Source organism: Sus scrofa, chromosome 6 (genome assembly GCF_000003025.6).
Source record: "Sus scrofa isolate TJ Tabasco breed Duroc chromosome 6, Sscrofa11.1, whole genome shotgun sequence".
Taxonomy (NCBI): Eukaryota; Metazoa; Chordata; class Mammalia; order Artiodactyla; family Suidae; genus Sus; species Sus scrofa.
In genome coordinates this window covers 62493827-62519734 of record NC_010448.4, presented here as the reverse complement: position 1 = coordinate 62519734, position 25908 = coordinate 62493827, and the positions used below count along the sequence as shown (strand labels likewise).

At 48.9% G+C, this 25908-nt stretch overlaps 1 protein-coding gene and 1 pseudogene across 1 annotated transcript; both read right to left on the bottom strand.

Moving 5' to 3' along the window:
* Nucleotides 2611-23425, bottom strand: ZNF671 (zinc finger protein 671). Its single transcript, XM_013998881.2, has 3 exons — nucleotides 22831-23425; nucleotides 13934-14060; nucleotides 2611-12373 (listed from the first exon to the last, which is right to left on the bottom strand). Exons 1-3 carry the CDS (start codon nucleotides 22861-22863, stop codon nucleotides 11148-11150), a joined length of 1386 nt encoding a protein of 461 aa, XP_013854335.1. The 5' UTR covers nucleotides 22864-23425; the 3' UTR covers nucleotides 2611-11147.
* LOC100737830 lies at nucleotides 23082-25843 on the bottom strand (annotated as a pseudogene).

Sequence of the window (25908 nt, the reverse complement as noted above, 5' to 3'; positions counted from 1 at the left end):
ATAATGGAGACTGCAAGATGCAGAGCCTGGATCCTTCCACGTAAGGCTCAAGGATAGCAGGGGTTAGGCATGTTCAAAGAGAGGCAGCGCACACACCTCAGCCCAGCCAACCACAGCACCCACCTAGGGAGCTGGGAAGGAAGCAGTGCCCATGGTCTTGATGTGAGAAGGACAGGCTTGTCTTGGGAGAGGAAAAGGGCAGAGACACTAGCTCAGGGCACGGTGGTGGGTATGAGGACCTTATCCAGGGAGGTTAGAAGTGTGAGATCTCCCATATCACAGAAACCATACAGGCAGCTCTGAGCCTCATCAAGGAGTCCCCATTCCTCCCAGGAGAAATACACAGCCACATCTTCAAAAGTCATAACAGGGGACATGGAGTTCCCGTCATGGCTCAGCAGAAACCAATCTAACTAGCATCCATGAGGATGTAGGTTCAATCCGTGGCCTTGATCAGTGGGTTAAACATCTCGTGTTGCAATGAGCTGAGGTGTAGGTTGTAGACACAGCTTGGATCTGGCGTCGCTGTGGCTGCAGTGTAGGACAGTGACTGTGCTGTGGTGATCCCTAGCGTGGGAACCTCCATATGCCGTGGGTGCAGCCCTAAAGACACACAAACACAAAAATGTCATAAGAGGGGACAGACAAAATCCAGATCAGTCCCTCCCCAAGGCCCTACAATCCCTTTCCCCATATATCTGGCCCCATGGCCCATTCTCCCCCAAGCTCTCCAGCTCAGAGGAAAAACCAGGCCATGGTGCCAGTGGCCCCATGGTCTCCTCATGGATTCATTGGTCATGAAGTCCAGCCATCGGTAACAAGAGGCAGCTGGACATATCTAGGCTGTGGGCCTAGCACTGAGGATTCCACCACTCCCACCAGGCAATTCCCCTGGCCCAGGTCATGTAAAAGTCAACACCAGGGGACTGGGGCTGTCAGACAAACTCCCTCTCCAAGCGCACATTCTTTTTTTTTTTTTTTTTTCTCAGTGTAATTTTCATTACCAGCAAGTTATGAATAGCAGTCCTAAAGTTTAGGAAAAAGACCTGTGATTACAATTTCAATAGATCTTTAGTTTCTTTCATTCCAATACTGGCGACAACTCTTTGCATGGCAAATATAGTTTCATTTCTTAATATTAAGGAAACCTAGATACATTCCTCATAACAATCCTTTTGTGAACCATAAGAAAGTGCACATTCTTTAGAATGAACATCCATCACAGCACAGCCACAGGCCATGGCCGCTACTTTCTCACTGCCCTAAACCACAGGTCTTTCCCTGGCCTTTGTGTGTGTTACAGTAATTTAGTCACCTCTCCACCCCACTGGTTAGGGTTGGATTCTGCCTAAGGTATGGAGACAGTCAAACATACAGCACCTGACACTGGACAGAGGAGACTGACAGCAGTTTAACGAATCTTGTATCTTCAGGGCTTAGGACAGGAGGATACCGCACACCACACAGGGCTATATGGGCATTGAACTCTGCATAAGAGTGAAAAAACATTATTCTGTGGGACACAGACTTTGTAGTTATCAGCAGGGTGAGGTGCCCCTGGATTCCAGTGAGAGGATGCAATGGCTGGTCTGAATAAATCACGGGCTGGTAGAGAACTGAAACCTAGAACAAAGGGATAAGGAGGAACCGTGTCTGGTATCCTCGATAAAAAGGTTTGGCCTGCAGTTCCCTGGTGGCCTAGCAGCTAAGGACCCAGCATTGTCACTGCTGTGTCCTGGGTTTGAGCCCTGGCCCAGGAACTTCACCTTGCCATAAACACAGCCAAAAAAAAGTTATTTTTTAAAAATGTATTTAATGATCTTTATTTTTTCCATTATAGTTGGTTTAGAGTTCTGTCCATTTCTACTGTACAGCAAAGCGACCCAGCCACGCACATATATACATACACTCTTTTTCCCACATTATCCTCCATCATATTCCATCATAAGTGGCCGGATATGGTTCCCAGTGCTATACAGCAGGATCTCACTGCTTATCTACTCCAAATGCAATAGTTTGCATCTATTGATCTCAGGCTCTCTGTACATCCCACTCCCTTCCCCTCTCCCTTGGCAACCACAAGTCTGTTCTCCAAGTCCATGAGTTTGTTTTCTGTGGAAAGGCTCATTTGTGCCATATATTAGATTCCAGATATAAGTGACATCATATGGTATTTGTCTTTCTCTTTCTGACTTCACTTAGTTTGAGAATCTCTAGTTCCATCCATGTTGCAGCAAAGGGCATTATTTTGTTCTTTTTATGACTGAGTAGTATTGCATTGTGTGTACGTACCACTTCTTCTTAATCCATTCTTCTGTCGATGGACATTTAGGTTGTCTCCATGTCTTGGCGATTGTGAACAGTGCTGCAAGGAACATACGGGTGCATGTATCTTTTTCAAGGAAAGTTTTGTCCCAAGGTATGCCCAAGAGTGGGACTGCTGGGTCATATGGTAGTTCTATATTTATTTTTCTGTGGTGCCTGCATACTGTTTTCCATAGTGGTTGTACCAATTTACATTCCCACCAACAGTGTAGGAGGGTTCCCTTTTCTCCACACCCTCTCCAGCATTTGTTTTTTTTTTTTTTTTTTTTGCCTTTTGTCTCTTTTTTTTTGTTGTTGTTGTTGTTGTTGTTATTGTTGCTATTTCTTGGGCCGCTCCCGCGGCATATGGAGGTTCCCAGGCTAGGGGTCTCATCGGAGCTGTAGCCACCGGCCTACGCCAGAGCCACAGCAACGCGGGATCCGAGCCGCGTCTGCAACCTACACCACAGCTCACGGCAACGCCGGATCGCCAACCCACTGAGCAAGGGCAGGGACCGAACCCGCAACCTCATGGTTCCTAGTCGGATTCGTTAACCACTGCGCCACGACGGGAACTCCAGCATTTGTTATTTTTTGACTTATTAATGATGGCCATTCTGACAGGTGTGAGGTGGTACCTCTTGGTAGTTTTGATTTGCATTTCTCTAATAACTAGTGATGTTGAGCATCTTTTCATGTGCCTGTTGGCCATCTGTATGTCTTCTTTGGAGAAATGTCCATTTAGGTATTTTGCCCATTTTTCAATTGGGTTGTTGGTTTTTTTGCCGTTGCATAAGTTTGAGTTTGTGTAAGCTGTATGAGCTTGTATTAAAAAAAAAAAAAAAAGTTTAGCTATCAGACCTTATTCCCAGTGTGGGGAAGGGAATGATAACTGTCCTCAGGCTATCTCAGGCCCTCTATGTTTCACCAGCAGTCAATGCAGCACACAATAATGGCACTTAATGTTAGGCCTTACCCTACAACTTGGCAGAGAGCAACCAGAGCATGCCTGGCAAATTCAAATAAGATCCAAAATAACCAGATTTCTTGTTGCTCCCACTGGTGCTGACAGTGCTAAGTACTCCTACAAAGGCCTCCCTGACTGTTCCTTGCCTCAGACTGAAGCACACAGAACCCCACTGATCTGATCCCCGTGGCCCTCTTCCACTTGCGGGCTGCATTTGGTGTATCCTCCTCAGCAGTCTTAGCTTCCTCTGTTCACCTAACCTCATTCAAAGCCCAGCCCTAATGTCACCCACCTCAGGTCTAGTGACCCTCAGATGACCATGTGTCCCTGAACGAGTCCTTTAGGATGAACAAAACACCCCAGATCCCATCAAAACTGCCACAAAATTCTGGTAGGTGAACAGGATGGATAATAGCATCAGCTCTGTGAGTTCCCATTGTGGCTCAGTAGAAATGAATCTGACTAGTATCCATGAGGATGTAGTTTCAATCCCTGGCCTCACTCAGTGGGATTTTTTTTTTTTCTCCTTTTCACCACTGCACCTGCAGCACATGGAAGTTCCCAGACTAAGGGTCCAGTGCAAGCTGCAGCTGTGGTCTAATCTATGCCACAGCCATGGCAATACAGGATCCCAGCTGCATATGCGACCTGACCTTTGGGGCAGCTTGAGGCAATGTAGGATCCTTAACCCACTGGGCGAGGCCAGGGATGGAACCTGCACCCTCACAGAGACAACATCCTGTCCTTAACCTGCTAAGCCACAATGGGAAGGCCTAGCTGTGGGAATCTTGAACCAGGATTCAACCTCCTAGTGTCTTAATGTCCTCATCATTCATCAGGTGCCTGGCACTCGGGTCTTTAGTGTCTGGTACGGTGAGGGTGGTGAGGGCCCAGAAAACGAGCACTTTCCTGAGGCTTGTCCCTCAGATGGGCCACCATGGAACTCTGTGGGCAGAGCGAGGCCAGGAGAGGAGCGGGACAAGACCCTGGTGGTCTCTAGTCTGGGAGGCCAAGTGTGGGGCACCTGGGCAGCATTGCCCAATCTCAGACCTGCCTCTGTGCCCCAGGGACAGTGCCTACTCTCAGACATTCTTGGTCCTGTCACCTCGACAACCATAGAGGCTCAGAAACCTAAGACCACGTGAACGCACTTATGGCTCAGTGGTAACAAACCCAACTAGGATCTGTGAGGACATGGGTTGCACCCCTCAGTAGGTTAAGGATCCGGCATTGCCATGAGCTGTAGTGAAAGTCTCAGATATGGCTTGGATCTGGCATTGCTGTGGCTATGGTGTGGGCCAGCAGCTGCAGCTCTGATTCAACCCCTAGCCTGGGAACTTTCATATGTTGTGGGTGCAGCCCTCTAAAGAAAAGAAAAAAAAAAGAACTAAGGAAGAGGAGTTCCCTCTGTGGTGCAACAGGATTGGAGGTGTCTTGGGAGCACTGGGACATTGGTTCAATCCCCCGCTGGGCACCGTGGGTTAAGGCTCCTGTGTTGCTGCAACTGGCCCCAGAACTCCACATACAGTGGGGCAGCCAAAAAAACAAAAAACAAAAAACAAAAAACCTAAGGTGGACTTTATGGAAGGTAAAGCCCCTGGGAAAAACAACTGGGGCACAACATTGTAAATCAACTATACTCTAATTAAATTGGAGTATAACCCACTGAGCGAGGCCAGGGATCAAACCTGCAACCTCATGGTTCCTAGTCAGATTCGTTTCCGCCGCACCATGAGGGGAACTCCCAATCTGAGATTCTTTATGAAAAGTTTCAGCAAAGCCAAATTTAAGAGTGTGTATTGGAGCTTCCACTTGGCTCAGTGGGTTAAGGATTGGCATGGTCAGTGCAGTGCCTCTGGTTACAACTGTGGAGCAAGTTTGATCCCTGGCTGTGGAACTTGTGCATGCCATAGGCATGGCCAGTAAAAAAAGAGCTTATATTAGCAATTATACACTTACGTATAATCAAGCCAAGTTTGTTGAAATCAAGACTTATCTTGCAAACAAGTTAGTTGTGACTTGGCTGTATTTGGTGGAAATGAGGATAATTTTAAGGAGAAAAAATACATTTCAGGGAGTTCCCATAGTGGCTCAGTGACAACAAACTCAACTAGGATCTATGAGGATGTGGGTTCCATCCCTGGTCTCTCTCAGTGAGTTAAGGATCTGGCATTGTGATGAGCTGTGGTGTAGGTTGCAGGCGTGATTCAGATCCCATGTTGCTGTGGCTGCGGTGTAGCCTGGGAACTTTCATGTGCTGCAGGTGCAGCCCTTGAAAGAACAGAAAAAAAAGAACTAAGGAAGAGGAGTTCCCTCTGTGGCACAACAGGATTGGCAGTGTCTTGGGAACACTGGGACACTGGTTCAATTTGACCCCTCGTCTGATTTAACCCCTAGTCTAGGACCTTCCATATGCTGCGGGTGTGGCCCTAAACAACAAAACCAAATCAAAAAAGACAGCTGGTCTCTTGCCCTCCCTACATCCACATTGATCAGGCCCTGCTTCATTCACAAGGCTATCCAGTCCTCTTAATTATAAGGCTTTTTTTTTTTTTTTTTTTTTTTTGTCTTTTGTCTTTTTTGTCTTTGTTGTTGTTGTCATTGTTGCTATTTCTTGGGCCGCTCCCGCGGCATATGGAGGTTCCCAGGCTAGGGGTTGAATCGGAGCTGTAGCCACCGGCCTACGCCAGAGCCACAGCAACGCGGGATCCGAGTCGAGTCTGCAACCTAAACCACAGCTCACGGCAACGCCGGATCGTTAACCCACTGAGCAAGGGCAGGGATCGAACCCGCAACCTCATGGTTCCTAGTCGGATTCATTAACCACTGCGCCACGACGGGAACTCCAATTATAAGGCTTAATCAGTAACTGCCTACGCGCCTGCCCCCACTTCAGCTGCTGGTTTCCCTGGTAACTGGTGAGCCAACCTGACATCAATCCCTCCTCCCAGCGGGTGAAGACTGCTGTCTCTATACTGTGGGGTGTTGTTGCTCCAGGACCTTTTGCTTCAAATCTGTAAGATCCCCTACCCAATAAACCATTGATGTCTCTGTCACAATCTCTAGGCTCTTTTTTCAGTCTCAAAGGTGAGCAACTATGAGGCTGGCAGGCCTCTGGAGCACAGCCCCACACATGGCAAGCCAGTCAGGAGGCTGGGCCAAGCCCTGTCAGTGCTGAAATGTTGAGAAATAAGGATGAATAGAAAGTGGCAGCAGTAATCCTGACGCGGCCATCCACTAGCTAGCACGTGGGGCCCTGCGGCAGCTGACTACCAGAAGGGATGTTTTTCTTTTCCATTATAATAATGATATTTCATTATCTGCAAAGTGTCTTTTCAGTTTAAAAGCAGCAGCCCCATGCTTGTGGCTCATCTGACTGCCTGGAGATGGATGGTTAACACAGATAAAATGAAAGGACCTGAATTATCTATTAAATACTTGGGTTTTGGAGTTCCCATTGTGGCCCAGCGGAAATGAATTTTACTAGGAGACATGAGGTTGGGAGTTTGATCCCTGGCCTCACTCAGTGGGTTAAGGATCTGGCGTTGCCGTGCGCTGTGGAGTATGTTGCAGACATGGCTCAGATCTGGTGTTGCTGTGGCTGTGGTATAGACCGGCAACTGTAGCCCTGATAAGAACCCTAGCCTGGGAACCTCCATAGGCCACATGTGTGGCCCTGAAAAGCCATAAATCCATCCATCCATCCATCCATACTTGGGTGGTACCTGGCCAGGTAAAACAAGCTTACCCCTGACATACCATCCTTAAACAATTACAGACACAGTTTCAGGGGTATTAACTCAGGGACAGGCTTGTGAGTTAGATGTGGCCAGTTACCTGGAAGGGTTTGGTTGGGGTCTGAGGCAATGGCAGAATAAGAGGAGTACCCTTTGGCCTCTGCTATGGAAGGGGGCAGGCAGAGCGCTGATACCAGGTGATGGACCAACAGCTCTACGTCGTCCATGACGAATTTCGGCAAGTGGAAGACATTACAAAAGGCCTAGGTGAGCCAAAGAGCATCAAGGAAAACCACTCTTCAGGGTGTGGCATAGCTGCGTACAATATACAGGACCCCTGTGGGCACTGCTAGCGACAAGGGAACCCACTTTACTAGCCATGAAGTTCAGGAATGGGCTGGTAAGAATGACAGACTGGCATTTCTACATGTCTCATATTCCCGCTGCGGCTAACTGAAAGGGTGACTGGCCTACGTAACAACAGTTGAGGCTCTCAACAAGCGGACACATCCCAGGAGCTGCCATCCCAGTGCCCACACCATGTTGACCCAGAGGCACCAAGTCAACACAACCTGACTTCAACCGTTGACCACCAAACAACCACTGCCAGCTATCGGACAAGACAGTAACTCTTCCCTTGCCACAAGGTCTAACCCCAGGGGAACATTAAAATGTGGCCCCGAGACTGGCAGGTAAATCCCTGGTGATTTGGCTTTGCTGTCTCAGTAGGGATGGGATTAGAAAGGAATTTAGGAGTTCCCGTCGTGGCACAGTGGAAACGAATCCGACTAGGAACCATGAGGTGGCGGGGTTCGATCCCTGGCCTCGCTCAGTGGGTTAAGGATCCAGTGTTGCCGTGAGCTGTGGTGTAGCTCGCAGACACAGCTCAGATCTGGCACTGCTGTGGCTCTGGCGTAGGCCAGCAGCAACAGTTCCAATTAGACCCCTAGCCTGGGAACCTCCATATGCCACAAAGACATAAGACCAAAAAAAAAAGGGAATTTAGATCTCACTTGTTTTCTACAAGGCCCCACCTAAGACTATTAAGTTAGGAGTCCCCTTTGTGGCTCAGTGGTTAATGAACCCGACTAGGATCCATGAAGATGTGGGCTTCATCCCTGGCCTCACTCAGTGGGTTAAGGATCTGGAATTGCTGTGAGCTGTGGTGTAGGTCGCAGACACGGCTCGGATTCCCCATTGCTGTGACTATGGCAAAGGCCAGCAGCTGTAGCTCTGATTTGACTCCTACCCCGGGAACTTCCTTATGCCTCGGGTGCAGCCCTAAAAAGCAAAAACAAACAAACAAACAAAAAGACAAAAAAAAGACTATTAAGGTAATTAATCCAGGCCCCTTCCTGGAAAAAGGACCCATTATGCAGCCTCTCCAATATTCAGCACCAGCTGTGGGGGCTGAGGGTGGACAGAGGGTGCAGCACTGCAGGGCAAGACAGAAAACATAGGCAGGGGTGGTTATTATCTCACGATGCAGTTACTGGTTGTATTTTGTTGAATAGTCACGCTCTTCCTTACACTGTGCCTGTTAAACATCTTATATTCTGTCCCTAGTCTAACTGGAGGGGCTATATTCTCAGACTGGGTGAGTGATGGCCTCACTGAGAAATGAGTTTGATTGCTGAGTCTACAGTGAGATACTGATGTCGTCGTCCTCGACTTCCATGAGAAACTGACCTGGTAAGTGCCTGGCTCCACGTTTGCCTACCTCTTGGGCTCTGTTGTGTGCTGTATTTGTGGTATTCGATTGCAGGACACTTCCACGTACCTGACCCCAGAGATGCTGTGGAAGAGCAGTGGACCTGCTGTCCTTATCTTAGCAAAGTGTCAAAGCCACAAGTCCCCAGAGAAAAAGCGAGAACTTTTCCAGCCTAGTTTTAAACAAATTCTATCTTCCATGAAAAAAATGCACAATATATCAAAATTTGTGGGATGCAGAGAAAATTACAGAATAAATGGCTACAGAAGGGAGTTCTCAAATGACACAGTCCACCTTAAGACAACAGAAAGGACCAATTAAATCCTATAGGCAGCCCTGTGTTTACTCCACTCTCTCTCCTCATGCCCTAGGAAACAGGGCAGCAAAAATGGGTAACCAACCAAAGTGCTCAAAACATGAGTCACCAAAAACACTGGATAAATCACAAAATTCACATCTCTGGGACCACAAATCTCCATTCTCTCAACCCCCATTTTCCTCCCTGCACAGCAACAGGCTTGACCTGAACCATCTAGAGTCTAAAGGAATCCACAAAGTGTTTTTTAGTTTGTTTGGTTTTAGGGCCACGCTTGTGGCAAATGGAAATTCCTGGGCTAGGGGTCAAATTGGAGCTGCAGCTGCCAGCCCATACCACAGCCACACAACGCCAGATCTGAGCCACATCTGTGACCTACATGGCGGTTTACAGCAATGCTGGATCCGGATACTTTTTTTGGTTTGTTTTTGTTTTTTGTCTTTTTAGGCCTGCACCCATGGCACATGGAGGTTCCCTGGCTAGGGGTCGAATTGGAGCTATAGCTGCCGGCCCATGCCACAGCCACAGCAACACCAGTTCTAAGCCATGTCTGTGACCTACACCAGCTCATGGCAACGCCAGATCCTTAACCCACTGACCAAGGCCAAGGATCAAACCTGTGTCCTCATGGATGCTAGTCAGATTCCTTAACCACTGAGCCATAATGGGAACTCCAACAATGCCAGATTCTTAACCCACTGAGTGAGTCCAGGGATCAAACCTGTATCCTCATGGATACTAGTTGGGTTCTTAACCTGCTGAGCCGCAATGGGAACTCCCACAAAATGTTTCGATCATCCTGCAAGTGACCCCGACATAGCTCTGGAGGTCCTGACAACTTTTGTACACTCTCGTCCTGCACAGCCATAATATGGGAGTATCTGGGCAGGTCCCTTTAGCAGGTATGTCCCTCTAGGCTGTTGTAATCTCGCCAACTACTTATTATTCGCACCTGGTGTTTCTGTACCAAGATGGTTTCCACTTGGCTCCTATAGGTCATCCAGCCAGCGACACCTGCCTATTAAATTCTGAACTCAGGCTCCTCGGCAGGTACCAGAGGCCAACTGCCTCTTAATGATGCTTGGGAATATGAAGGATTCTATGGGAACAAGGCAATGACCGCCCCTCTTCATACTTACTTATGGACCCACAAGTAACACTAGCATGCAGACCACACGGTATGTCTTACAGAGCTCGACGTCTTTCCTAGAAGGCTTTGGGTAGCAATGCAAATTAGGCCAAAAGTGGACAGCTATTCAGTGCCATCATACTGTCCTTTCCGGGGCACAGAAAACTGGGACTCCCCATCAAATCTGTTTATCTTTCCCTACTGGCAGAACACAACTGTGTCCTCAACACACTCCACACAGTGAACAGAACCTTCAAGATCAATGGTGGCCCAAAGAACAAGGACTTTTTAATTGTCAAAACATGAGCGTATGCGGGGCATGCAGTCCATGGATGGGTGACCTGGAGACTGTACACATCCATAATGAGACCAAGAAACCCATGAAGGTAAATCTCTGCAAGTATCTGCAGAACCCATCTTATGTGCTGATTTATTCCATGTCTAAACCAGTCAACGGTGTGAAAATAAGACCCTCTGTAGGCCACGAAGGCCAGTCATGCCTCCATCCATGGGCTGGGGAGACAGCAGAGGTCTGCCTGCCGGAGCATGCTGGCCTAACTGCCACACACGGTGGGACTCTGCCAGAGGGAAAAGGAAGATGGCTTCTGCCACTGGCAAAGGCAACCAACAGTTCAGAATGTGCACCACAGCCCCTGAAAGCACCTCACATACGTGGCATTCGTGGGGAAGCTTTCTGCTGTGGAGGTTTATATGTATGAGGTTTCATTGCTGGCTGATGGCTCTCCCACAAAGCCTACACTCAGAGTTTCACTCTGGGGAGAGGTGTTAGGTTGAACAAGGAGACAGGACATTCCCTGTACTCTAAAACCTTTGTCCAGTGTGGACTAGGTGTGCCGAAGAGGCTTCGATCTTTGGGTAAGAGCTGTCCGGGATCTGCCGCACTCACAAGCACTGCTAGGAATTCTCGAGTGTACAATAAGTTGGGAGCATTGGCTAAAAAATTTCGCACATTCACTGTACTCTTACGGCTTTTCTCCAATGTGAATCCTCTGGTGGAGAACAAGTGTGTGCTTGCGGTTGAACTCTTTCCCACAATCACTGCATACATAAGGCCTCTCTCCAGTATGAACCTTCCAGTGCCGAATAAGGTTTGGCCTTTGGGTGAAGGCTTTCCCACACTTGCTGCACTCGTAAGGCTTTTCTCCAGAGTGAACTTTCTGGTGCTGAACGAGTTTAGAGATGCAGCTAAAGGCCTTCCCACATCTGCTGCACTCATAATCACTACTATGAATTCGCCAGTGTACATTAAGGTGGGAGCTTTGGCTAAAGCATTTTCCACATTCACTGCACTCATAAGGCCTTTCCCCAGTGTGAGTTCTCTGGTGCAGGATCAGCGTGTGTTTGCGGTTGAACTCTTTTCCACATTCGTTGCATACGTAAGGCCTTGCTCCTGTGTGAACTTCCTGGTGTCGAATGAGATTAGACTTGCTGCTAAAGAATTTTCCACAATTACTGCACTGATAGAGCCTCTCACCTGTGTGAACGCGCCTGTGTTCAATAAGGCCAGAGATTTGCCTAAAGAACTTCCCACATTCATTGCACTCATAAGGCCTTTCACCAGTGTGTATTGTCTGGTGTTTGAAAAGGTCACAGCTTTGGCTAAAGAATTTCCCACATTTGCTGCACTCATAGGGCCTTTCTCCAGTGTGAATTCTCTGATGCCTAGCAAGTGTGTCTTTTCGGGTGAATACTTTCCCACATTCACTACACTTGTGATGCTTCTGTCCAGCGCTAAGGGTTTCCCCAAACTCAGTGTTCTTATGGGGCTTTATCCTGCTGTGAGGGACCCAGTGGTGAAGGCCAGAGGTGGCTGGCAAGTCCATTCTGCTCTCACCGTGTATGCAGGTCTTGTCTGGCACAGAGGTTCTGCAGCTTTTCACGGAATCCCTGCCCTCATCCGTCCTGAAGAATTTCTCTCCACTCTGCTGCTTTTGGTGCCGGTGAAGGTCTGCACTGAACCAGAACGGCTTCCCACATGCCTCACACGTGCGTGGTTCTGGACTGGCTTTTCCCCCCTGGTTTTCAGTCAGGTGCCTGATGTCTTTGAATACTGGGTCAGATAGGTCAGACACGTCACATGAGTAGGTCTTTAGATGTGCCATAGGAGTCCTGTGACACTGCGACACTCTTTCTAAAGAATCATTGTGTTCAGAGGATATAACCTCACCCTCAACTCCACACCAACAACCTGAAAGCAGAGAAGTGCCTCGTGAGATGCACGCTGACTTTGGTGGAAGGGCAACCCCATCATACATGTGTCTGGCACACCCACGATAAGTCCATGAGACAAGGACATGAGGAAAGAATACAGCTTCCAGTAGGATGGTGGCTGCTGTGACAGGTGAGTGCCATGCGGAGGTACATGCCCAGGCCCAGGAATATCCAATTATAACTGAGGAGCTGGTGTTTAAAAACTATTTAAGGATATGCGCGCATCTCCTGACACTTTCAGCGCAGGCCAATGCTACAGAAGAGTGCGGACTGGACAGTAAAGAGGAATGGGTAGAAGGTAGACGCCAGGGCTAGAAGTCAGACAAAAGTAAGTCACAGTGTCCAGAACGGGGAAGGAGAGGTACAGACCTATCCTTGTGTGGCGACAGGCCTTGAAACCAAACACTGGTGGGAATGGTCAGCATTTCTGGATTTGAACCCAGCCTTGACATCGTGCCCTTCCCTGGTGTCCATTCACCAGGTCCAGGTCCCTGCTGAGCCTCTTTCTCTGCAGCTGGAGTCACAGCCACCTGGGTAGGTATCCAGGGCCCTCCCCCTTGCTGCAGCTGCATGACTAAGTGTGATCTGGAGGATGCGATTCCTGGGGGAAACCCAGGATGGGTGAGTACTGGCTCAGAGCAACCCATCCTATGACAGACCACAGGATAAACAATATTACAGGAGCTCCTGCTGTGATACAAAGGGATTGGCGGCATCTCTGGAATGCTGGAATGCAGGTTCAATCCCCGGCCTGGCACAGTGGGTTAAAGATCTGGTGTTGCCACACCTGTGGCATAGGTTGCAACTGTACCTGGGATCTGATCCCTGGCCAGGAACTCCATATGCCACAGGATAATCAAATAAGAACAATAATAATAATATCACAAAAAGAACCTTAAAGGTAGGTAATATAGCAACTGTCCAAAGGTCTCCATAAGTAGTGACTATGTGAGTGCCTGTAACTCCTAAAACAACTGGGCCCCGGAAAATGTCACGTAGAGGAAGGAGGCTGAATGTTGAGCACAGAGGTGTCATAATTCTGGACAGAGTCACCAGGCCAGAAAAGTGGTCAGGACCAGTGGGATCCATTCTCGTGACCCCCTAAATCTCTGGCTTGCAAAGCTTTGGGGCTGATCAGAAAGAGGTGAGGAGACCCTACAGAGCTTAGCCCTGGCAGCGAGGGCACCTACTTCAAGAAAGCAGTGTCCAGAGCTCCCGTTGTGGCTCAGCGGAAATGAATCTGACTAGAGATTGTGAGGATGTGGGTTCAATCCCTGGCCTCGCTCAGTGGGTCAGATATCTGGCGTTGCAACAAGCTGTGATATAGGTCGCAGACATGGCTCGGATCCCAAGTCGCTGTGGCTGTGGCTGGTAGCTGTAGCTCCAATTTGACCCCTAGCCTGGGAACTTTCATAGGCCATGGCTGTGGCCCTAAAAAGCAGAAAAAGAAAGCAAGGCCCATGATCTGACTGTGGGAAGGACAGAGTCCTTCCTGGGGGAAAGGAGAAAGGAGATGGGGGTGGTGTGAGGTTCTTACCCAGGGAAGCTAAAAGTGCCAAGTTCTCCAGCATCACATCCCGGTACAGGCGTCTCTGAGCCTCGTCGAGTAGCTTCCATTCTTCCAGGGAGAAGTACACAAACACACCCTCAGAAATTACACAGCCCTGCCAAAGGGGGACAGCAAGGGCCATGAAAAGTGTCCTGACGGAGGAGCCCCAGTCTACCTGCCCACAACCATGTCCTGCTCAGCCACGTCCCCAAGTCAAAGGAAGTTCCAGGCAAAGGAAGACTACTGGTCCTTGCTCTCTCCCCATTATGCCCAGTGATGGCGGCGCCAGCCCACAGCCACAACGAGCACCTTGGGATGCCATTTAAGCTCTGAGCCTGGCCCTGTTCCCCGTGGGTACCGCATCTCAACTTCCTCCGCAGAAGCCCGGGCTCACTCTTTTCCCTTAAGCCCCAATAACAGGGTCCTACACAATCAGTTTTCGCTCCTTCTCACGCACGTCACTCCGGACCCTCACAGCTACCCATCGGCAGCCTTCCGGCCCCCACCAGACATCACCCTGGCCTCCCCACAGGGCACCCTACACAGAGCAGGGAGAGGACACCTGGATGCTATTGGAGGCATGAATATGCGACGTGACACAGAATGGAAAGAAAAGGCTGGCGCCACAGAGTGGCTGTAGAAGTCAGTCTCTACAAAGTCTTGTGACTCTCTCGTGACCCTTGAGGCAAAACAAACGAGAACAACATCAAAGAACAGCATCTTGAAGACAAGACTGCTGAAGCACTGAGGCTGCTGAGGGAAAACCATCAGCTCTGACTCTCCCAGGACTGGAGCCTTGGGGGATTTGTGGGAGAGGCCATAGATGGCTTGAAGCAGACAACACATTACGGCCTGGGAGGGCTCAAACATTTATGATTGCTTTATACACTTAGGAATGGCTGTCCTAGCATATCTTGCTTCCAATCTGTTTGAAGTAAAATACCCATGTATCCCCTGCTCGTACAAGGAAGTAGAAAATCGTAAATAAAAACCATGAGTTGGATCAGAGGGTTGCTATTGCCTCTTGAAGGCGGTAGCCCCCCCTCCCCACGCTATCGCTTTGTGTCTTTCTTCTTATTTCTGCGGCACCGCTGACGTCGGGACCTGGGCTGGCGAGCAGGCCCCGTCAGGATGCCATCTTGTCCTACACTTGTCCTCAGTGCCCCCCATTGCCAAAGCCCCCGTTCCTGCTCCGAAGGCCTCCCAATCGGGCCCTTCTCCTTTCTTCAGTCGCAGGCACCCACAACCACATGCTGCCAGTTACTCTCAGCTGCCTTCCATTTCTTTTTCTTTTCTTTTTTTTTTTGTCTTTTTGGCTATTTCTTTGGGCCGCTCCCGCAGCATATGGAGGTTCCCAGGCTAGGGGTTGAATCGGAGCTGTAGCCACTGGCCTACACCAGAGCCACAGCAACGCGGGATCCGAGCCACGTCTGCAACCTACACCACAGCTCACGGCAACGCCGGATCGCCAACCCACTGAGCAAGGGCAGGGACCGAACCCGCAACCTCATGGTTCCTAGTCGGATTCGTTAACCACTGCGCCACGACGGGAACTCCTTGCCTTCCATTTCTCAGGTGTGCAGTGAATTAGTTTCTATGACTGCTCTAACGGGATACTCTAGCCTGCTGGCTTCAATCAAAACAAATTTATCCTCTTATCTCTGGACATTTTAAGTCCCAAAGGGGCTTCGCCAGGCTAACATCAAGATGTCAGCAGGATATTCACTTCGGCAGTTCCCCAGAAGAAACTGCTTGCTCATCTTTAGCTTCTGAGAACCTCCTGCCTTCCTCGACTCTTTGCCCCTTCCTCTGTCTTCAAAGCCAGCAGCTAGCTCATTCCGACCTCTGTGTCCATCCTCAAATCTCAGATTCTGATCCTCCTGTGCTTACACTGGGCCCACTGGATATGCCCGGATAATCTGTCCATCTCCAGACCCTCAACTTAATCACACAATAAAGCCACTGTCACAATGTGAGATAACAGATCCCAAGGTTCTAGGAGGTAGGAAACAGGCATCTCTGGGAGGCCCTTATTCTGCTTGGCACATGGTGCTGTCTCCACACCAGTCACAACTTGGCTACACGTAGTCTTCTGAAAATAAACTTTTTTTGGTCTTTTTCAGGTCACACCTCAGCATATGGAGGTTCCGAGGCTAGGGGTCGAATCAGAGCTGTAGCTGCCAGCCTACACCACAGCCACAGCAACTTGGGATCCGACCTGCGAGGCTAGGGATTGAACCTGTGTCCTCATGGATGTTAGATTCACTTCCACTGAGCCGCGATGGGAATTCCAAGACAAGTGTTGGTGGAAAGGAGGAAATCCTGTGTTCAGGAGGCCAGCAACCTGGGAAGGTGGGGGACTAACGTGCGGAGACCATTTCCAAGTTGCCGGTTAGGAGACAAAGATCTTAAAGGCGGGGGGGGGGGGGGGGGGGAACAGGACCTGCGCTCGATGCTCAGATTGGCGGCCACGAGGGGTGAGATCTGAGCAGCAGCGATCTTCCGGTTTCAACCAGCCTGGGGCCCATGAGCTTGAGGTCAGCAATTTTCATATGGGCGGGCAGCGGGGGGGAGGGGGGGGTGTCTACTTCCCGTAAAATCTCCAGCAGGATTTCTGTATGGTGAGCATGACACACTGGCCCTGGTTGTTTGGGAGGGTCATGGACTATAAATCCCAGCCTCGTCCCTCTGAATTTGAGACCTGAGGCCAGCACTTCACCTCCAGCATGGGAAATGTAAAAAACCTTCCTCACAGACCTCTGGGAAATTATTTCAACATTCCTCGAATGTAAATATCCATTAACTAAAATGGCAGAAAAAAAGAGTGCCCAGAGCTTGGTGAAGTTAAGTATCGCGTGTTGAAAACAGTGCAAGGTGTGCGATTAGTGCTGGACACATGGTAGTCACCACAAGCCTGGGCTCGCAGGTACTCATGTGGTGGGAGGTGAGTGAAGGCAGCCTACTCGTGGAGTTACAGGCAGTATCGGTCAAAATGCACATACACACAACTTGGACCTACGAGCAGCCTTAACAGAAATGATTAAAAATTTTACAAATGGGAGTTCCCGTTGTGGCTTAGCAATAACAAACCCGACTAGTATCCACGAGGATGTGGGTTTGATCCCTGGCCCCACTCAGTGGGTTAAGGATCCTTCGTCACTGTGAGAGATGGTGTAGGTCGCAGACATGGCTCAGACCCTGCATTGCTGTGGCTGTGGTGTAGGCAGGCAGCAAAGACTCTGATTCGACCTCTAGCCTGGGACCTTCCACATGCTGTGGGTTTGGCCCCCCAACCATTTAAAAAAAAAAAAGGAAAAAAATTTTTCAAGATGACAGTGTGTACAATCTATGCTATTTAAACTTGTTCAAAGGAGTTCCCTGGTGGCTCAGTGAGTTAAGGATCTGGCACTGCTACTGCTACTGCTCAGGCTGCCGCTGTGGTGTGAGTTCGATCCCTGCCCGGAGAACTTTCACATGCCATTGGCACAGCCAAAAAATAATAAATAAGTAGGAGTTCCCATTGTGGCTCAGCAGTAACAAACCCGACTAGTATCCATGAGGACACAGGTTCGATCTTAGCCCTGCTCAGTGGGTTAAGGATCCGGTGCTCCCGTAAGCTGTGGTGTAGGTCAGACTCAGCTCAGACATAGTGTTGCTGTGGCCAGCAGATACAGCTCTGATTTGACCCCTAGCCCGGGAACTTCCATATGCCTCAGGTGCAGCCCTAAAAAGGAAAAAAGAAAAGAAATAAGAAAAAGCATTTCAAGAAAAAACAATCTCACACACACAGCCTGACTTTATCAATTTCAAGTAGCCTGTTGCACACAGATACGTTCTCCCAGGCAAGATGATTCAAGATTTACAATTTAAGGAGTTTTCGGCATGGCTCAGCAGTTAGTGAACCTGACTAGCATCCATGAGGATGAGGGTTCGATCCCTGGCCTTGATGAGTTGGTTAAGGATCCAGCATTGCCATGAGTTGTGGTGTAGGCTGCAGACACAGCTTGGATCCCACGTTGCTGTGGCTCTGATGTAGGCCAGCGGCTACAGCTCCAGTTGGACCCCTTGCCTGGGAACCTCCATATGCTGCGATGCAGCCATAAAAAGACAAAAAGACCAAATAAATAAATAAATAAATAACACCAATAAGTTTAACTTAAAAAAAAAAAAAAAAAGATTTACAATTTGAGAAACCTTTTCCCTAAGGAGGAAGTACAACATAGGACTGTAGCACAATGCTTCACCTTACTTTCAAATTCGCAGACTTTGAACTTGCATTAGAACCAAGCACGTGACATTTGACTTCAAACTGGCAACAGGATCTACCGCATGGTGTCTACCGCCTGAGTTCAGGGCCTGAGCTCTAGGGGGAGGCTCACCTGGGTTTGCAGCTAGTAGCCCCATTGTTGATTATGGCACCTCGGGCAGAAAGCCTCACTTCTCTAAACCTCAATTTCCTCCTTTTTATTATTATTTTTTTTGTCTTTTGTCTTTTTTAGGGCTGCACCTACGGCATATAGTTTCCCAAGCTAGGGATCTAATCGGAGCTACAGCTGCTGGCCGATACCACAGCCACAGCAACGCGGGATCGAAGCCGAGTCTGTGACCTACACCACAGCTCACGGCAACGCCGGATCCTTAACCCTCTGAGCGAGGCCAGGGATCGAATCTGCAACCTCATGGTTCCTATTCGGATTCGTTTCCTCTGCACCCTGACGGGAACTCCAATTTCCTCATTTTTGAAATGGGGACATGACAGCAGTCACAGCACATAGTTATTGAGATTATTACCTGGTGAATCAACTATGCCATCCTATAGTCATTCTCCCAAAAGCATAGAGAGAAAATGTCTCCTGACCAAACGCGTTCTTTCTTTAATTTTTTTGCCACACCCACGCAAAATTACTCCGGGCTAGGGATCAGACCCAAGCCACAGCAGTGACAAGGCTGAATCCTAACCACTAGGCCACCAGGGAACTCCCGTATTCGCTCAACTTGCACCCTTAATTCAGAGGATTCCAGGTGCTCACCTCCTCCAGGAATCAGAACTTTACCCCCACAAGGCCTCCCCAACTATCCTGAGGAAACTGGCCCTCGGTAGATCTATATAGTAAATGGAAGCTCAGCCTAAATCCCGTGACTCCAGCTTACCAGGTTTACTTATCTATTTATTTTGTCTTTTTAGGGCTTCACCTGCCACATGTACAGGTTCCTGGACCAGGAGCGGAATTGGAGCTGTAGCCGCTGGCCTGTGCCACAGCCACAGAAATGCGAGATCTGAGCCAAGTCTGTGACCAACACCACAGCTCACAGCAATGCTGAATCCTTAACCCACTGAGTGAGGCCAGGTTTGGAACCCGAATCCTCATGGATACTATTCAGGTTCACTACTGATAAGCCACAACAAGAACTCCTAAAATCACCAAATTCCATTGAAAAGACTGTACTATGTATTTAGATCATCTTTCATTTCTCTCAGAAGAAGGGTTTTATAGATCTCAACTAAACTTTGAAGTTTTCAGTACAACTGAAAACGTACTTTTGGGATTACGCCTGTGGTTCAGAGGGTTAAGGATCCGACTGCAGCAGCTTGGGTCACAGTGGAAGTATGGGCTGGATCCCTGGCCCAGCACAGGGAATTAAGTATCCAGAGCTGCTGCAGCTACATTGTAGGTTGCAGCTTTGGCATGGGTTCACTCCCTAGCCTGGAATGTCCACATGCCATGGGTGCAGAAAAAAAAAAAAAAGAAAGTTGGGAGTTGTATTTCTTGTCCTAATTAATACTATTTCAGAGTTCCCTTTGTGGCTCAGTGGTTAACAAACCCGACTAGGATCCACGAGAACTCGGGTTCGATCCCTGGCCTTGCTCAGTGGGTTCAGTGGGTTAAGGATTAGGTGTTGCTGTGAGCTATGGTGTTGGTTGCAGACCCAGCTCGGATCCCAAGTTGCTGTGGCTGTCATCTACAGCTCCAATTTGACCCCTAGCCTTGGAACCTCCATATGCCGAGGGTGGGGCCCCAAAACAGCAAAAAAAAAAAAAAAAAAAAGTACTATTTCCTTGCTTTTCTTTTGCCTGTTATTTTACTACAAATTTATTGCTCTTTGTTGAAGATGCTATATAAACTAGAATTCTAAGCCGCCAATTGGAGTCACTTTTGGTTTAGGTTTCTCCCATGTGTGGTGTGATACACATGTTATAAACTGTTTGTTTTTCGCCCATTGTCTTTTTTTTTCCATAAAGTCCCAGCTGAAAGCCTAAGATAGGAAGGGGCAGAGTTTTGCTTCCCTTACATGCATTAAAATCACAGATAATTTGGAGTTTTCATTGTGGCTCAGTGGGTTAAGGACCCAACATTGTCTCTGTGAGGATGTGGGTTTGATAGCAGGTCTTGCTCAGTGGGTTAAAGGAGCCAGCATTGCCACACGCTGCTTCAGATCGGGTGTTGCTGAGATGTAGGCTGGCAGCTGCAGTTCTGATTCAACCCCTGGCCTGGGAACTTCCCTATGCTGCAGATGGGGCCATAAAAAGAAAAAAAAAATCACAGATAATTTATAGAAGTGGCGGGAGAATCACTTCCGGTATGGGAATAACTCACATTAGAGGAATTCTTTGTTAGAAACTTCCTGGGAGGCAAGAAGCCTGTTTTCCCTGGAACATTTATTTTAGTCAAAAACACAAGGAGGGAGTTCCCGTTGTGGCGCAGTGGTTAACGAATCTGACTAGGAACCATGAGGTTGCGGGTTTGGTCCCTGCCCTTGCTCAGTGGGTTAACGATCCGGCGTTGCCATGAGCTGTGGTGTAGGTTGCAGACGTGGCTCACGTCCCGCGTTGCTGTGGCTCTGGCGTAGGCCAGTGGCTACAACTCCGATTGGACCCCTAGCCTGGGAACCTCCATATGCCGTGAGAGCGGCCCAAAGAAATAGCAAAAAGACAAAAAAAAAAAAAAAAAAAAAAACACACACAAGGAGGCTGGGACACTATCATATGGCATTTGAGGTATTTTTGTGGTTTTCAAAAGACTACATTGGAATCACTCCTGGCACTGGAGGAGCTTTTCAGTGTGTGTTTCTCTTAGAACAGTCTGTTCAAAAGCAAGGATGACATCGTCAGAAATCGACTTTGCAGCACCCCCTCTGCTGGGCCAGGCTCTTCACACCCTCCCTACACAGCATTCTCCTCTTGCAGACACCGGATGGACAGAATACCCCTCCTCTCTGAGGGAAGTCTCAGAAATGCCCACCCTTTCTCCTCTGCCCACAGCCACAGCCCTCCCCTCTCACCCTAAGGGCCATCTGAAACAATACACTTAAGACTGCTATCCAGAAATCTGATCTCCAGGCCTTGACCTAGCTCAGACCACTCTCTACATGCTGTGGACATCTCCAGCCCAGACTCTTCTCCACAACCCCAGACCTTCTGTTCAGCTGCCCATGTGACACCTCCACCCTTGAGATGTCAGAATCAACCATGTTCATGCTGAAACCTGCTCCCTAGTTTGAATGCCTAATTTCCATTTTCAAGACATCCCTGAAAAAAAAAATTAACTTGGTTTTTCACTCACTAGCAATCACAGCCACATCCAATGAAGCAGGAAGTACTGTTAGTTTTATCTTCAAAACCTATCCAGAATCTGCTCACTTCTTCCCCATCTCCTGTCACTACTCTGGTCCATCTACCATTAGAACATTCCTGTAAGCTGCTACAGTAACAGTAGTAGACTCTTTTTTTTTTTTTTTTTTTTTTTTTGTCTTTTCGCCTTTTCTAGGGCTGCTCCCGCGGCATATGGAGGTTCCCAGGTAAAGGGTCGAATCGGAGCCGTAGCCGCAGGCCTAAGGCCACAGCCACAGCAACGCTGGATCTGAGCCGCATCTGCAACCTGCACTACAGCTTACAGCCACGCCGGATCCTTAACCCACTGAGCAAGGCCAGGGATCCAACCTGCAACCTCGTGGTTCCTAATCAGATTCGTTAACCAGTGTGCCACGATGGGAACTCCACTAGTAGTAGCCTTTTTACTGGTCTCCATCCTCACCATCTGTGGCCCCCAACGGAATCTTTTTTTGTAGTTGTTTTTGTTTGTTTGTTTGTCTGTTTGCCATTCCAACGGCACGTGGAAGTTCCCCGGCAAGGGATGGAATCCGAGACACAGCAGTGATAACCCCAGATCCTTCACCCGCTGAGCCACCAGGGAACTACAATCTAATCTGTTTTGGCCGCCACAAAATGTGGGCTAATTTTAAACTCTCCACCCAGATCAAGTAGTTCTATTCAAAATCCTTATGGCTTCCGAGTTCCCGTCCTGGCTCAGTGGTTAACGAATCCGACTAGGAACCACTGAGGTTGCGACCCCTGCCCTTGCTCAGTGGGTTAAGGATCCGGTGTTGCCATGAGCTGAGGTTTAGGTTGCAGACGCGGATCGGATCCCGCGCGGCTGTGGCTCTGGTGTAGGCCAGCGGCTACAGCTCCCATTCGACCCCTAGCCTGGGAATCTCCATAAGCCGCGGGAGCGGCCCAAGAAATGGCAAAAAGACAAAAACAAAAACAAAATCCTTATGGCTTCCAGAGCCCTCGAAATGAAAGTACAACTGCTCAACCCAGGTGTGACTCTTCACCCCCTGCTCCGTGCTGACATGACGTGCATCCCAGGATCTCCAGAAAGCCTCTGGCTCAGCCCGACCTCCAAGCCTTTGCACCTGCGGGTCCCTCCCCTGTAGCCTCTCCCACGCGCCATCACACCGTCCGTCAGAAATAAGACCCCACCCAAGACGGCCCCACCGCCCTAGACACCGGGGCCCGGGCTGCAGGCACGGGAGCAGGCGCCCCGCACTCGGGGCTTCAGTGTCTGGCGGGGGAGGGCGGGGAGGGCCTGCGGACGAGCATTTACCTGAAGCGGGTCCCTTGGCTCGGCCGCCGCCATCGGGCTCTGCTGGCGGAGCGCGGCGAGAGAGGCCGACGTCCAGGTTGCGGACGCGAAGACGACTTTCCCGAGCACCACCCTGGCACCGAACAGCTGGGACGATGCCTCCTCACGCACTTCCCAAGTCCTCAACCAAGCATAGAAGCACCCAGGCGCGAGCAGATCCTCCCAGGAACCAACAAAACATCCGCTGGAGCGGAGGATGCCGGAAGTGCCGCTCAGACGTCTTCTGCGCGCAGAGAAACTCCCCTCTCGTGGGCCTGCGCTGGACTACGGCGCACTGTCTTCTGGGTAATGTAGTTCGGGCAGTGTCCCCTTAGCGAGAGATTCAGGTCCCAGGCCTGGGTTCCTGGGGAAAGGGTGAGTTACACCCTGACAGGGTTTGTAAGTGGTACCTCTAATCCGAAGGAATTAAATCTAATCCGATATCATCTTAAATCGACCAAACCAAGATTCCATGAAGTGTAGTCTGCACCACTTACAGAAATATTTGCAGATATTCCAGAAAGCCGCAAAACCAAAAGGACACTCCACACCGCTAACGTCTCTCTGTGTCTGTTTATACCTGTGAGCTAGTAACCATTAACCTGTTTTTTAAATACATATGAACTGAAGCTTTAGGCTCAGTGTTGTTACCTTCAGTTCTGGTCAGGGACAAGAGAGGAAAAATTCTAGACTGGGCCGTGGAATGGAAGCAGAAAGAGAAATGTTGAGCCACCCTGAAGCCAGTGGATAGATTTCCTCAGAAAACGTTTTTCCTGCCTGTATAATCAGTGATTATATTGAATCCAAGAATTAAAATATATGAGTGATATCATATGGTATCACTTTACCTGGAATCTAATAAAAAATAACACGGAAGGAGTTACAATTGTGGCACAGCAGAAATGAATTTGACTAGGAAACATGAGGTTGCGGGTTTGATCCCTGGCCTTGCTCATTGAGTTGAGGGTTCATGAGCTGTGGTGTAGATTGAAGACGCAGTTTGGACCCAATATTGCTGTGGCTCTGACGTAGGCCAGCAGCAACAGCTCCACTTAGACCCCTAGGCTGGGAACCTCCATAAGCTGTGGGTGGAGCCCTAAAAAGACAAAGGACCAAAAAAAAAAATGTGTGTATATATATATATATATATATATATATATATATATAATTTGCCTTTTTAGGGCCACGCCTGTGACATATGGAAGTCCCCAGGCACAGCCACAGCCACAGCAATGCCAGATCTGAGCCATGTTGGTAACCTACACCACAACTCACTACAATGCCAGATCCTTAACCCACTGGGCAAGGCCAGGGATCAAACCTGTGTTCTCATGGATACTGGTCAGATTCATTTCCACTGAGGTACTACGGGAACTCCCCTTCCTCCTGTAAAGCAAAATGAACTTTTTCTTTTTGTCTTTTGTTGTTGTTGTTGTTGCTATTTCTTGGGCCGCTCCCGCGGCATATGGAGGTTCCCAGGCTAGGGGTCTCATCGGAGCTGTAGCCACCGGCCTACGCCAGAGCCACAGCAACGCGGGATCCGAGCTGCGTCTGCAACGTACACCACAGCTCACGGCAACGCCGGATCGTTAACCCACTGAGCAAGGGCAGGGACCGAACCTGCAACCTCATGGTTCCTAGTCGGATTCATTAACCACTGCACCACGACGGGAACTCCCGCAAAATGAACTTTTACCTAGGTGTAAATATCCATAGACTGGCAGCTACAGCTCCGATTGGACCCATAGCCTGGGAACCTCCATATGCTGCCGGTGTGGCCCTAAAAAAGACAAAAGACTAAATAAATAAATAAATAAATACTCTCTAAATTAGTCATTTCTATTTTAATAGTTGGATAAGGTTGTAGCCTTCAATATAAAAGTCTTCAGTCTTGAAGTCATTGATTTTCTCAACTTTTCAAAGGATTTTGAGCTTTGGGAAAGGCCTTGGTCCTCACTGAAGCTCTATTTTCAGTGGTTCAATGCGATTCAGGCCAATGCGGGCATGTCCCGAAGTGTGTTCAAAGTCTATGGCTTCAGGCCTGTGATGTGTGGGATCATGTAGGTGAGCAAGGGGTAGCTGGCAATGTTGAAGTGCACGCCCAGACCCATGTCCCCCGACTCCTGGTACAGCTGGTAGGACAGCTCCCTGTTCAGTAGAACTTGCAAAGGGTGTGGCACAGGGCAGGGGGCTTGAGAGGGAGCTCTTTGGGATCCCAAGCACACAGGATGATTCTTCTGTCCTCAGAGTTGCTTTTGATTGTGTCCTTACTTTTTGCAGTTGGTCTACTCCTTGGCCTGAGTAATCTGAATTCATATCTTTGTATGCAGCCCAAAATGCCTCCACTGAAAAGTCATAATCTGAAGGAGAATCTCAGGTTGTCCGAGAGGTCTAGGACCCATTTTCACTCCTTTGGAGGACAGTTCCTTAGCGTTTGTGGATCCCTTGTTTGATAAACCAACAGCAACTCCTCCAAAATGCCCTTCCAGAAAACATGTTTGGTTGTCAGCAGAGGAAATTCATCTCTTGGGGTGTAGCAGGCCTGCATGCCAGACACAGTAGGGTGCCAGTGCCCATGCCCTCATCCTTCTGGAAGCTGCAGCGGAGGATCTGCCCTAGGTACTGCAGCTCCCCGTGGGGCGGCGGCCTTGGCTCAGGGCCCTGCTCCTGCCCTGTGAGTGGTGACCTTGGGCGCTGCATCTTGAAGCAGGTGGTAGGCATGGCGTGGAAACCTGATGGCGGTGGCAGCAGTGGGCAAGGTAAGGCGGAACCTGCAGCATGTGATCTGGGCCAGGGATCAAACCCACATCTTCATGGATACTAGTCGTGTTCTTAACCCTCTGAGCCACAACAGGAACTTCCTGTTTGCTTGATCTTTCAAAAGATTAGTAATGTTACTAACTTTCAAAAGCAAAGTACTGGAATAAGGCTGAAATTAATGGGCTGATTTCCAGAGTGATGTGTATTGATACATAGTTACCTCAAATAAAATGTGATTTTTAGGATTTTGTTAAAAGGCATCTTTTTTCCTTTCCTGAATTGAAAAAATAAGATTTTTTT